The sequence below is a fragment of the Pagrus major genome, chromosome 2, assembly GCF_040436345.1.
Source record: "Pagrus major chromosome 2, Pma_NU_1.0".
Lineage (NCBI taxonomy): Eukaryota > Metazoa > Chordata > Actinopteri > Spariformes > Sparidae > Pagrus > Pagrus major.
The window spans coordinates 14,207,260-14,221,104 of record NC_133216.1 but is presented as its reverse complement, the minus strand read 5'-3'; the positions used below and the strand labels follow the sequence as shown (position 1 = coordinate 14,221,104).

General features: G+C 43.5%; 3 protein-coding genes across 3 annotated transcripts; 1 reads left to right on the top strand and 2 right to left on the bottom strand.

The window, feature by feature from the left end:
• Positions 1-1,794: 1,794 nt before the first annotated feature.
• Positions 1,795-5,086, bottom strand: neu4 (sialidase 4). Its single transcript, XM_073491037.1, has 3 exons — positions 4,886-5,086; positions 4,456-4,711; positions 1,795-2,813 (listed from the first exon to the last, which is right to left on the bottom strand). The coding sequence occupies exons 1-3, from the start codon at positions 5,084-5,086 to the stop codon at positions 1,795-1,797; spliced, it is 1,476 nt and encodes a 491-aa protein (XP_073347138.1).
• Positions 5,087-7,097: 2,011 nt separating this feature from the next.
• Positions 7,098-9,926, top strand: wdr53 (WD repeat domain 53). The gene is made up of 3 exons (XM_073488922.1): positions 7,098-7,157; positions 7,801-8,296; positions 8,378-9,926. The coding sequence occupies exons 2-3, from the start codon at positions 7,808-7,810 to the stop codon at positions 9,050-9,052; spliced, it is 1,164 nt and encodes a 387-aa protein (XP_073345023.1). The 5' UTR covers positions 7,098-7,157; positions 7,801-7,807; the 3' UTR covers positions 9,053-9,926.
• An 84-nt stretch (positions 9,927-10,010) lies between these two features.
• On the bottom strand, positions 10,011-13,391 carry srprb (SRP receptor subunit beta). The gene is made up of 7 exons (XM_073488923.1): positions 13,175-13,391; positions 12,720-12,814; positions 12,526-12,603; positions 12,363-12,445; positions 12,132-12,268; positions 11,510-11,564; positions 10,011-10,914 (listed from the first exon to the last, which is right to left on the bottom strand). The coding sequence occupies exons 1-7, from the start codon at positions 13,344-13,346 to the stop codon at positions 10,704-10,706; spliced, it is 831 nt and encodes a 276-aa protein (XP_073345024.1). The 5' UTR covers positions 13,347-13,391; the 3' UTR covers positions 10,011-10,703.
• Between the last annotated feature and the right edge of the window lie 454 nt (positions 13,392-13,845).

Below are 13,845 nucleotides of genomic sequence, written 5' to 3'. Positions count from 1 at the left end.
AGCTGTCAGACCCTAAGACGTTCAGCATCCTCACGAGAACAGCTGATTAGTTTAGGAACAGTTATTCTGTCAGAGCTGCTGCTCATGAAGCAGCTGTGATTAAAATGTGAGCTTGATGGGTTGCAGCCTCGCCTGATAGATTGAATGTATTGGGAGCAGGAGCAAATTAACTGTGTCCTGGCAATATGGGAGAAGTTAAAGCCCAAAATCCCAAAAGGAGAATTGTGTAAGATCAGAAAAGTGGCTAGAAAAGTAGGAACCTCACAATCAGACATTTATCAGAATTGTTTCGCAGAAACAAGACCACTTTCTCAGTACCTGATTTTCTTAAATAGTTGAGTTCATGAACCACAGACTGACATAATGATAGGCCAAACCAAGGGATGTCCTGCTTGGCTTTGTCTTAATATTATTTTCTGTGTTTGGCTGCTGAAAAGTTTTTTGTGTATGGTACATTAAAGAGAATTGAGAGTGAAAAGATAGAATTTTCCTTTAGATATAAAGTTGATTCTTGAAAACAGTAGTTGACAAAAACATTAGTTTTTGATTTGTCAACCATCAGATTGGCAAGAGTCACAAGTAGCTGTAATATCATCATGCAGCTGCATTATCTTTTCTGCACACGGCTAAAAAGGAAATGCACATCAAACACAAACTGAGCCCTACAGTAGTAGGACTGCCCTCATACGGATATGAACGAATCAGAATCAGAAAGAGGCTCTTTAAGATGGATCCGCGACGGCCCCATCGTCTACGTGATATGGAAGGACAGGAGGGAAGTTTCAGTCTGCTCCACATTGCACACGGCACACTGTGTGAAAACTGTGCAGAAGAGGATGAAACTGCCAGATGGCTCACTGTTAAAGGTACAAATCCTTTCATCGACCAGACCTGCTCATCCAAAATAAAACAGACCATGGGCGCAGAGACCTGTTTCATCACCTTCTGGACATTGCCACGACCATCAGCAAACAAAACAGGTGACACATAAAGCGTTCATGTAGGAGCTGACAGCTGAACTCTTTGGCAAGCCTCTCCACGCATCTCCTGCCCGGGTGTCAGCAGGTCATATTCCTCTTCCTTTCATCGATGCCAATGCAGAAGACTCCAAGGATGAGAGTCAACGTGGGAGGTGTGAACACTGCCACAACCAAGGCAGGCGAAAGACCACACCGTGGAAATGCCTGTGCCTGCAGCTGGACAGAAACTGTTTTACAGTATGGCATAACAGATGAAAAAGTGCACATCATATAACATAATATGTTCTGTGTTTTTTTTAATACATGTTAAATATTTTGTTTGAAAAAGAAAAGCTGTTATAAGGCTCATTGTTTATTTGCACACATCCTATAAATCTTGATCGTATATATATATATAAACATCTACTCAAAAAAATGTATTACAAAATTTCATTCCAGTCATGTATTACAATTCCCCATTAAAAATATAGCTTTATATGTTTGTTATAAGCAGAGATAAGAATCAGAACAGCACAACAGAAGTGTGTCTCCCTCTCAGCCTGAAACGTGACAGGAGGCAGTCGTGCTCGTACCACATATGTCCACAGGGGCCGTCACAATCTACACAAATGAAAGCTCAAACAAACTATAATCACGACCTCTGTGCTGAAACATATCAGTGAACGAACTCTTCTAAGACAGCATCAACAAACACAGAACATTATAGGCATCATTAAAATAAGTCTTTATGGCACAACAGTTTGGACTGCATCAGATTGTACAGGTGTATCTGTATTTACACTTTACCTCTGTAATCAAAGCTTAAAAACTACATTCAAGACATAGAGCACATCTCAGCCAACTTGCTCTTCTTCCTCCTCTTCTTCACCTGATGGAAACCTGGCATACTCTGAGCATCATGTCTACTTGTGCAACTTGTCTCTGAGACTTGATTCTGCTGTCTTTTACATTCATCCTTGTTATTTTTCCCCAGCTGCACGCTGCGGGGCAGATTATCAATAAGTTCGTAGAGGGTAAAGATGCAGAAGCAGATTTCGTCGTAGGCTGTTCTGGTGCCACACTCAAACAGGCAGGCGAAGGCCACAGCGGGTGGTGCACCAGGTGAGGGTGGCAACTCCAGATAGGCGAGGTCAGAGTAGGCGCTGGGGCCCTCGTAGATCACCCAGGGGCCGCGCCAACTGTCTGGATCACGGGGAAATAGGCTGAGGAACACGCCCAGATCCTTGCGTGCGGTGGTCCATGTTGGGTGGGAGTATACCACCCAGGTGGGGGTGAGAAAGTCTGGAGGGGAGGTATGACTGGGTGAAACATTAGTAGTGATTTTTGGAGAGGGAGAGTTGGTGTGATTTGAATAGTTCATGCAGGAAGTCCAGTGTCTGCAGTGATGTATAGGCTGGTGTAAGTGATGGTTAAGAGAATGACATAAATGTATAGGGGCAGGAAATCCCACAATGCTACCATGGCAACCATTTCGGGGCTCCACCAGCCGCTGCACCAGCTGCCCCTCCTGAAACACCGCTCCGTCATCCAGACTGAGGGCCTGCACCCTGTATCCCAGAGGGCTGCGAGCATTGCAGTACAACACGTTAGTCCCATCCTCTTCATCCACAGACACCATCTGACACTCCACGCTCTCCGGCCCCGGCACTGCCTCCCCGAAACGCCAGCTTCGCCCGTGGGTGTCACTGTGAAAGCAGAAGGCATGGGGGGTGGTCTGGCAGAGCTGTCCGAAACACTCTTTGCACTCGATGTGGTAAGCGTAGGCAGGAATCAGCAGGCGGCCGGACTTGAGCTGGATGCCATGGCCCGGGCCCAGAGCAAAAGTGGCCCATTCTGCAAGGACAGAGGGGGAAGAGACAGATTCAAATGTAGTGACACAGTCATGAGTGATACACTTGAATTAAACAAATAAACTAAATAGGGAAATGGCATAAGGGGCCATGACACTTAAAGGATAGGTATTAACATGTTTTTGGTCACTGTAGTCATTTCTCCTGCGCATAGAAGAGATCTTTTCTTTACTCAGTTCCAAAGTAAAAGACGAGAAATAAAATCCACAGTCCTCTTTCAATACTTTGAACACAAACAAGCAGGCTGCTTAACGGAATTCACGGGGAAAGAAGGACAGATGGACGGACCTGCACGTAGAGGGGTTTTACAACTACATTAGGCTGCTTCTGTACATGACAATGGTAGTACTCGACAGCATCACGGATGACTGGAGGCAGAACCACTTTTTTTCTTTGCCTCTTCCACCACAGGTTATAGCATGGGACAGATACATATCAATAACTCGCAACCTTCATCTTAGCGACCCTGATATGGTAGTCCGTTACGACAGAATAAACCGACCATCTCAAAGACATCCACCTGAATCCCCTGATAGACACCATGAAGAATGCATGCAAGTCATTTCATCACCCCCACAGAGACCTGGTTGTGCATGAAACAACGGTTTCCTCCAAGGCTACAGCTGGGATGGAAGCAAAACCCTCATAGCAGGGATTCAAGCTGTTTGCCTTGGTTGATTCTGAGACTGGCTACACTGTGGACTTTACAATTAACACCAGCAAAACAGACGTTCCCTCTGGACATCCTATGATGTTGTGATGTCCCTTGTGCAACCAGGATACCTCAGCACAGGCTACCACATCTATAAGGAACAATTTTTTTTCTTCAGGGCTCTTCATGAGCGCAGGTTTGCTGCCTGTGGGATTTACAGGGAGAACCGCAGGGGCTGCCCTCACACAAATATGAATGCCCTCACAAAACAATCCATAAGATGGATCACCGACGGCCCCACCGTCTACATGAAACAGAGGAACAAGAGTGAAGTTTCAGTCTGCTCCACAATTCACACTGCAACTCTGGTAAAACTCTACAGAGGAAGATGAAACTGCCAGATGGCTCACTGATAAAGGTACAAATCCTGTGTCTCGACCAGACCTGCTCAGTCAGTATCACTCTGCACAACATAGATCGTCGTGCAGACATCTGTTTTATCATTTTCTGGAAGTTGCCATCACCAACAGCTTCATCATTCACAAAGAACTCTGTGCACTCCAGCAAACAAAGCCCATGACACAGAGCGTTTAGAGGAGCTGACTGCTGAGCTTTTTAACATGCCTCTCCACACACCTCCTGCTCTGGCACCTGCAGGTCATCTTCCTGTGCCTGTCATTGATATCAGTGAATTAGGACCCTGTGAGAGAGCCCCCGTGGGTCGCAAGAGGTGTGAACATTGCCACAACCAAGGCCAGCGAAAGGACACACCGTGGTAATGCATGGAGTGTGGTGTTTGCCTGTGCCTGCAGCTGGATGATATTCATTTGCACACATTGTATGAAGCTTAATCTGTGGTATTAAGTCATTATTCATTATTCAGTCCCTCTTACATTTGATGAAAGTAGAGTGACAGACAACACTACTCAAAAAACTGTAACTGTCAGATTGGGAAAAAACAGCACCCTCTGACCTTTGATAGTATCTCCTATGACCTTCTTGGTTAAGTCGGTGACAGGACTCCAGGTGTCTCCGTCGTCAGTGCTGCAGATGTAGCAGAGACGGGTCACATTCTTCCCCGTCACCAGCTGATAGGACTCTGATGTGTGGCCGAAGACGGCGATGAAGAACAGGAAGAGAGTACCCGTGAACTCATCGTACACCGGGCACGGGTTCATGGACCGGTGGCCTGGCAGAAAGGCAGTGCCAAGGACACGCATGTCCTCCCACTGGAGCAACAAAGAGAAGAAAGAAGGAATTAAAAATACCAGATTATATCTAAACAGAGGAAGTAAGCTCAGAAACAAGCTGGATCAAGAAAAATAACCAAAATTAAAGGATCGGTTCACATTTTTGCTTTTACTGAAGTTAAATAACAGTAGAGTTCACTGACTAACACTGACCTCCACATAGTTCCTGTAGAAGGTGCCTTTCCTCATGACCAGCAGGTGAGCCTGAGAGTCGGACGGGCTGAGTCTCTCCTCACAAAAGGCCAGGAAGGATCTGGAGCGGGACAGGTAGAGCAGCGCTGGGACTCTGTACGTCACTCCGTTTGCCTCCTTGCGGAAAAGCACCGTCCTCGCTGGGAAATAGGGCGACCTCATGCTCTCTGGTGTGTGTTTTTTTTTCAAGGTAACTCTAAATCCTTTCACGAGGAGAATCAGAATCAATATTTCAGGATTTTGATGCTTCATCTTGACTTTGACTGCTCTGACAACTTATGATAAAGATACGAAAACATGCCTGTTATGTACAGGAAAGTAGGTTCCCAACTCCAGTGTTGCTAATCCTAGACTAACCTCCTATTTTAAAGTTTTAAGAATACCAGTTAACACCAGCTTGTTATAAACTACTGTAGGTATTATTGTGCACTTGACACTGAAACAGAAACCTGTTCCTATTTAAATCTGTGGAGGCAGAGAAGGTGTTCCTGGCACAGTTTCGCCTACTACCAAGCTGCATGGAGAAGAGAAAAAGTCTAAAGAGGTCAAAACTCCAGCAAGACTTGTGGCATACAAAACAACTTTATTATCAGACCAATGCATTTTGGCTTGATGCTTTCATCAGGGCCATCCAGACTCTTTAAATCTGCAGGAATTTTAATGCTAAGCTTCCAGTTTCTTCTACCAATGACATGTTCTTATATAACTGTTGTTTAGAGGTAGTTAAACATCACATCCTGCACGACGATACAATGATCTTTCATTCTTGGCGCTTTTGATCATTTACATGCAAGAGAATTAAAACCCCAAATACATTTTAATCCAAGCACAATGTCCTAAATATGAACGATGAAGTTTAATATATGGTACATACCTTAAACTTCAAGCTTTACAAAAGATCCAATGAGCTTCATTTCTAGACACAAATAGAAAAAGCATCCTTTCACTCATCCCACGGAGAGGAGTTGTGACAAACTGTCACAAAACTTGCTGACAAATTCTCACTGTTTTCAGCAACTACGGTATCACATTTAACACATATCCATCTGCTTAGTGAAATCTGTCATTGTAACTGCATTATAAAGAGGAAGTAGCATCTGATGCACAGGTCACGAGCAGGAAAAAGTAGAATACTTACATTCAAAGTGCTCTGTGAGAACGTGCAGCTTCTTTGTGAGGATATACAGTATGTGTCAGCATTTGAATGTTGGGTTGACAGTGTGATGTGTGTGTGTAGTTAGTTTGTGTGTGTTTTCACAGCCTCTCCGCTCTGTTCCCTATTCAGTGCGGCAGTGTGGCACGCTGCTCACTGACCCAGAAACTAACCACACTCATCACATCTACAGCTTTGGATGAATCAGCGGAGAGCAGCCATTGTGGAAATGAAGGCCAGAGGGGGGGACCCGCTGAACAATCATCTGATGATCTGACTCCTCTGTGTCCTGTGTGCTGCTTCGTTTTCTGCAGATTGTGCTTGGCTTGTATTTCATGCTTGTTGTGTTTGAGATAATGTTGTAAACTTATGGGACATAATGTGCAATAATGGGGCTCTATGTGCAAAATCATGGACATAATCACTGAACATTTGAAATAACCATGTATTTAAGATTTGACATCATACAGATATATGCTACTTCTCTCTCTCTCTTTCTCTCTCTCTCTCTCTCTCTCTCTCTCTCACACACACACACACACACACACATCCATTCTCATCCTTTATTATGATATATATACCAAGATATATGTAAAATATTTTACAGTTTGCAAATCTCTGCTCATTTATTTCCACATTATTATTATTATTATTATTATTATTATTATTATTATTATTATTATTATTATTATTATTATATAACGTACTCCTGAGGGAATCAGTTATATTGTTCAGACCCACAGCACTGTGCATGAAGCACAGAAAATCTGTTTGGTTTTGACCAATGACAGGAACATTTTGCCCTGAAGTTTTCATTTCAGGCAGTGTTTCCTCACATTTTTTTTATTACCCAGCATCAACTGCCACCTGATAAATATTAAAAGTCAAGGATATAGCAAACTACATCGATGCTAGGTCGATAAATGCTGGTAAATGTCTGGCATTCCTGGCGAAAAAGCAAAATAAATCTGCCTGGCATACAAAACACAGGGCATAGTGAGCTGACTGAGCTATGACGACATCAATGAGCGACGTAGCCCCACATGGCAGCCTGCTGAAGTTTTGACGGCACTTGCAAAGGTAGCGTAAATCTGTAGCCTTAAAGTTATCAATAATATCAGAACAGTGTTATAATTGATTTTCAATCAGCAGATTAACATAAACTTGTTTTTAATCGTAGCTAAACCGTTAGCTGGAAGTTAGCTAAATGTTTGCTTGTAGGCTAACACATTAGCAGAGCTGCTGTAGAGCGAGGACTGTTTGGTTTGATCTGGTTTGACATTTAAATTCTGTGTTTTCAGCAACTTCTTAAAATAGTAAGTGAGGCTCTTGGGTATTTAAACGTCACGTGGCGTAAAGCTGAGAAGACAGCTGACAGGAAACCATTTCGTTACAGCTCTTTAGCTGCAACTTTTGAGCACTTGAATACATAAATCAAAATGTTTTCATGTTTAATCATGCTTATCTGCCTTCTGGGTTATTATGTTCAGTTTACGGCTGCAACCAATTATTCTCTTCATTATTATTCAATCTGCTAATCATTAATAAAACATTCAGTTTCTTGATCAATCCTTAAAATACAAGACAATGGTGACAATGCTCATTACAAGTTCCCAGAACACAATTTGGCTCATTCAAACCCAAATATCTTCCGTTTACTGCCACTGAAAACATAAAAAACACCACAAACTCATGTTTCTCCCTGTTAACTTCCATGTCCTAGGGTCAGCATGGCCAAGCAGTGGTCTGAGGGCCACTCCACGTCCATCCTGTGTGTTGGAGCGTCTTCAGGCCCAGAGGGTCTCCTTGCTTCAGGCTCCGAGGGCGGAGAGGTTACTGTGTGGAGCCAAGAGGGAACCATCATAGGCCGTCTGACGCTCCCTGGTGAAGAGGACAGCACGAGTGTTGTGTTTTCACCTGCAGCTCCGAGCCAGCTGTATGTGTCGCATGGAGACACAGTGAGTGTGCTCGACCCCCGAAACCTGAAGGGCCCCGTGGAAGAGTTTCAGGGTGCAGGGGAGGAGGAGATAAACGCTTTGGCACTAAACGAGACAGGGTCATCCCTGGCAGTGGCTGATGACTCCGGGGCAGTCCGGGTATTGGAGCTTCCTGGGGGGAAAGTGTGCAGGACTCTTCGTAGGCACACAAACATTTGCTCCTCTGTGGCCTTTCGGCCTCACAGGCCCAATAACCTTCTGTCTGCTGGATTAGACATGCAGGTAAGGGATGGTTTAGAGAGTTAAACCATTTGTATACATGCCATATGACAACACTTAATGATTTGTTTTTTGTTGCTTCAGGTGATGCTGTGGGGGCTGCAGAAGACGCGTCCTATCTGGACCCTCAACCTCCAGGATGTAGCAGAGGAAGAAGACGACCATCAGCAGCGTCCTGGTCAGCTTTTCAACCCGCCACTGGCCCACTGCGTTTCTGTGGCGAGTTGTGGGAACATTTTGGGCTGTGCTGCAGAGGACGGCCGGGTGCATCTGATGCGGATCGGCAGCGGCTCTAAACTGGAACAGCAGGGAGCGGTCAAGGCTCACAGTCAGGGCGCCTCACAAGCCCACTTTGTTAATTTCCTCCCTCACCCTTACTGGCTCGTCACTGGGGGGAATGACGGCCAGGTCGCCCTGTGGGACCTCAGTAAGCACCCGGTGGTGACTCCAGAGGCAAATCCCAAAACACGAGTGACAGCAGCCCCACGCAGGAAGGGCAAGAGCAAAGCAAAGAGGAAAGAACAATCCCAGGACAAAGCAAAGAGCCCACCGAAGGCTGAAGCAGAGAAAGAAGAAGCCGAGGATGAGGTGGCTGCAGGTTCAGAGGAGGTGATGGAGGAGAAGCCTGGGCCCAAACTGAGCATCAGTCACGGGGACAAGGTGAACTGGTTGTGTCCTGCTGTGCTGAAAGGAGAACCCAGTGTGGTCGTAGCAGATCAGAGCTCCAGTCTGACGGTCTACCCTCTGACTCAACTATAGACTCGAGCACTTTGCAACATATTCTGTAGTCTTTTGTTTCAGTCGTAGCAATACACCATTTCCACTTGCCTTATTTTTAGTTTACATGCATTTCTGAAATAGTACACACTCCTGTGTTTGATGCTGTTAGAGCTGACAGCATCGATATTTAGACTTCTGGTCTAAATGGCTATTGGTATAATGTTGTGACAGTAAGATCCTGGTCTCCTTTTAATTAAGACTGAACTGTGGCCAGTAACGTAAGTGGTACAAAACCAGTACAGGATGGTAGATCTTTACAGATGCAGGCAGACATCACATAAATTGTTTTTTTTTTAGTTTTTACACAATATTCAACAAACTACATGTGTAATTGATGTTTCGATTTCATTGGAAGCAGCTCTACTAATTTGATATGGCTTATCTGATGGGTTTGCGTGTGTGTGTGGCCTCCTTTCAAACATCCTGCTGTACTTATGCATCTTTGTGGACTGTAAAAACTACCACATTAAGACAAAAGAAATCTGCATGTTTAACTGAGTGTGTGGTGCTTTTTATAGAGTAAAAACATCTCAATCTAAACCAGGTGCCAGACAGAAAGACAAAGTTTTTAAATAAATGAAAGCTGTTCCTAAGATGTGACATTTCAAACACACTGCTCCGTCTCAGACTTAAGATATTTAAATATGCACTGAGCTTTAACACAGATCACACAGCCACATTTCTAAATTGCTCGGGGCTCTGTGGCGACCTCGTCCTCTGGGGAGCTGTGCTGCTATTTTTAAAATTAATATAAAGCAGCACCTCGTGAACCAACAGCGAGCTAACCCTCATGTGATGTATGCTTAAGATTGGTTTCTGTGTGTGTTAATGATTAAATCATGTTTGCTGCTTACTAACCATTACAGGCTGAATCTATTTGACACCAGACGGACTGTATCTCTTCTGTTCCTGTTGATCTGTGGACTTTACGTCACCGTCAAGCATCAAAAACTTTATATTGTCAGTTTTTAAACAAGCCAGACAACTACAAACACAAAATCTGAATAAATTCATACATTCATTGCAAATGCACTGTATTCACGCAACACTTTCAAACAAATAAACGTCATTCTTTTGCAAACAAGCAACACTTTTCTATAATACCAGAAAAAAGGCACAAGGCTGACTGTTTGAGTTAATGAATACAATTCACACCTATCTGTCTTAACAAAGGCAGCTTATACATCAGACTAGCTGAGTTTAACACAAAAATGGTGAAAATATGTGACAGCCAATAAGAATTTTCCTTTAAATCGCAATTATAAACAGCAAATCTTGTAATTTACCTAAATTCTTTAAACCATATATTCTCTAAACAAGCCAAATAAGCGTTTCAAGGCGGATGTTCACAGTAAGATTTACACTGAATGAGCACACGATCATTTCTCAGCACTGCAGAGCACCCTGACGAAATGCTACATCAGTCTTTTTGGTGTGTTTTGATTGAATATGTGTCAAACATTCTTCCACCTTTAATGTCATTTTATACTGACAGTCAGCACAGATTGGACCGCTGGACTGCTTTCCCTGTCAAATAAATCCTCCACTGAGATGCAACTGTCATTTGAGGTGACAGTGGACACTGATCCTTTGGGGCAAATTCTGCACCGAGGATGTTCAGTTGCTGATGTTACAGTTTAGCCAGGCTCTTCTCCAGGCTCTCCAAGTCCGCATCTCCGTCTTCACCCTTGCTGCCGCGGGCGCTGCACTCCAGGAACTCCACCTTGAGCGGCAGCTGGCTGAACTCAAAGTCCTTTCCTTTTTTCCCCAGGTACACACTGCCGCCCACAGAGCCGTCCTGAGAGCTGAGGGCTGCGGAGCGCGTCACTCGCAAGGTGTTCCTATGAGAAACGAGACAGAATTGAGGCAAAATGGTAGTTCAATCCCAAACTAAAGTGTCCGTGAGCAAGACACTGAATCCTGATTGCTTCTAATGGCCAAGCCAGCACCTTGCATGGCCTCGAATAGTGTGGGTGAATGGGAAAAATTCTATAAAAATGTTAATTTACCAAACAAAACATGACAAGCAACTCTAACACTTGACTTAAAGGCACTAACATAACAGGAAGAAAACAGTAAAACCCTCCAAATTATAAATAACTTCATATGTCTTTTAACTTATAGGTAATTTAAGAAGAGTCATAAGTTTTATTTGTCTACAAGCCAAAAGATGATCCATTTACTGTCATAGTGGAGGAAAGAAACCAGAAAATATTCAAAGTTATGAAGTTGGAACCTGAAAAAAAACACTTTTGAACTGTTACTTGAACCCATTAATCAATTATCAAAATAGTTGAAGATCTAATTCAATAGTGTACGACATATTGACTGATTGTTGCAGCTCTAATTATTAGTCATTATAATCTACCTCAAATAAAGATGATATGGGGTTGAGAAATACAGCCCAAGAATACAGAAAATGTAGCAGTTACTCACAATTCCTTTTCCAGCTGCTGCTGAATCAGTTTAGCTGATTTTGCCATGGTGATATCTGTAAAAATAAAAATAAAAAAGGAGACAAGTAAATAATGGTGCAACATAACAATCAAAAGTAGGTGTAAGCCGAAAATTACAGTTGTTCCAATACAAGTATTGGAAATGCCCCACATACAGCCTGTATTAGTACACACACAAGTCAATGCACCGATCTGATACTGCATAATTCATTTATTAGAAACAGGATCCTGCTACTTCCCAGCAGTGTCCTGTTGTTGTTTTTTTTACCACAATAGAAGCCAATATCCAGAAATGGCAAACGACTGTTTAACTTTCACGTCCATAACATAACATCCATACAGGATTAGGTGTATAAAGATGTTATGTAATAATAATATATATATATATATATAACCAAGTATCAGAATTTGATAAAATAAGATAAGATATGATAGAACGTTATTAATCCCAAAGGAAATTATTGTGCTGGTGATTACTCCCCCTCATAAACTACAGTAACCTCTAGGATCAGTTTTGGGAAGGAACAAATGGTATCAGTACGTCTGTAATGAAAATAATGAACACGAGGTAGAAAATGTTCCCAGTAAACGTGTTGTTGAACCTTGTTTGTTGCACGCCAACAGTAGAGCCGGGGCGTTCCTGGAGATCACAGTGTCCGTCAGCAACATGTACAGGAACTCTGCCACGTCTCTCACTTCCTTCTGGAAGATGCCGCTGTCCACGACAAACACAATCGCTCTGGAGAGACGAGTGAGAGGGGTGATGATGACAACAGGGTGTGATCAGGGCGAATTAATCAGGTCACCTGTAACTTGACATGACATGTTCTCACCTGGCTGCAGATTTGAACTTCTCCAGGTACTGCGAGCGAAGGCTGTCATGTCCTGGCAGGTCTATCAGAGTCCAGGTGGAGGCCTGTGTGCAGGAGGGAGAGGGTGAATCTGTAAACCATGATCATCACGAAAGGATGATAACTGATGATAAACTTAACTTACCTTGTCATTTTTGGCTTTGTATGGAGCACTGCTGTCAGTGATGGAGGTCTGTGTCCGCTTGTACTTTCCTGACAACAGCTGCCAAAACATAAAATTGGCAATCACTTACAAACATGCATCAGTCTTGCATCAGCAAAGCATCCTCTGCTAGACAACGTGGCGATGAACACCACGTTACAATTACATGAACTCACCCGGCTGAAGATGAGGGTTTTCCCAGAGTCACACAGTCCGACCAGCAGCACAGCACTCCTGACAGTTTTACTGGTTAGAAAGTACTTCAGAAACACTGAAAAGAGACAGCAGTGTCTGATTAAAACACCCTGTTGTCCATTAACCAATGATAATAAATCTGACTGACTTCCGTGCAAAAAATGCCGATTAGGTGTGCAGCTGACAGCTGTTGACGTTAGCTTCGACTTAGCAGTTAGCTTCCTAGCGTGCTAACTTAGCTAATGGCTATAAAGCACACATTATTTCATCGAATTAGCATTAAAATTAAATAAAGTGTCAGCAATGGGTGTCCTGACAAAACTGCTTTCCAACAACCCACTTTGTAAGCTAACAATGCTAAGTTAGCTCAGCGCTAGGCCTAGCCTGCTAAGCTAACGCTAGCATGCTACCTTCAGCTCTAACGGTAAGTCCTCACCACAGGTAACCACAACCACAGCCAGGGCGACGATCACTGCGATCAGAAACACGGGGTCTTGGTCTTCGAGCTGCTGGCGAAGAGACTCAATGTAAGGTTCAAATGGATTTTCTGCCATTTCCACGTCTTCTGCTTTTATTCCCATGTTGCCTCCGGTGCTGTCTGCCTCCATCTCCCCCGCTGAAGCTAATCTGAGAGTGGGACACGTCTTCTTCCTGCTGCAGCCTGTAGGGAGCCGCGGGGCTCAGCAGGGGGCGCTGCAGACCAGGATGGATTATACACTTCAAGATTGATTTCACCTTTGTCTCTCTCTATTTGTCAACAGGGGTTCAGGATACATATGGAAAGCTTATATCCTTAATAAAAGTGTGAGATAATAGTCAAAAGTAATGAGCAAGGTAACAGAACAATGACATATTAAAGGGCCCCTCCAGTCAAAAATGTATTTTTCTTCTTGTCCCCAAAGTTAATTGTTTGAACGTCCCTGTGCTGTTTTCACTTTCATTACTTAAAGTGTAACTTTTCAATCATGCTTTTTCAGCATGATTTGTGACATCACAAATAGTTAGGAAGCCAATCCTGGTTAAATATTCAGCAAACAGCGGCACATGTAACTGTCCATACTGCTCTTTAAATACTTCTGCCCCCTTTCCTTTTTTGTTTTTTGGAAA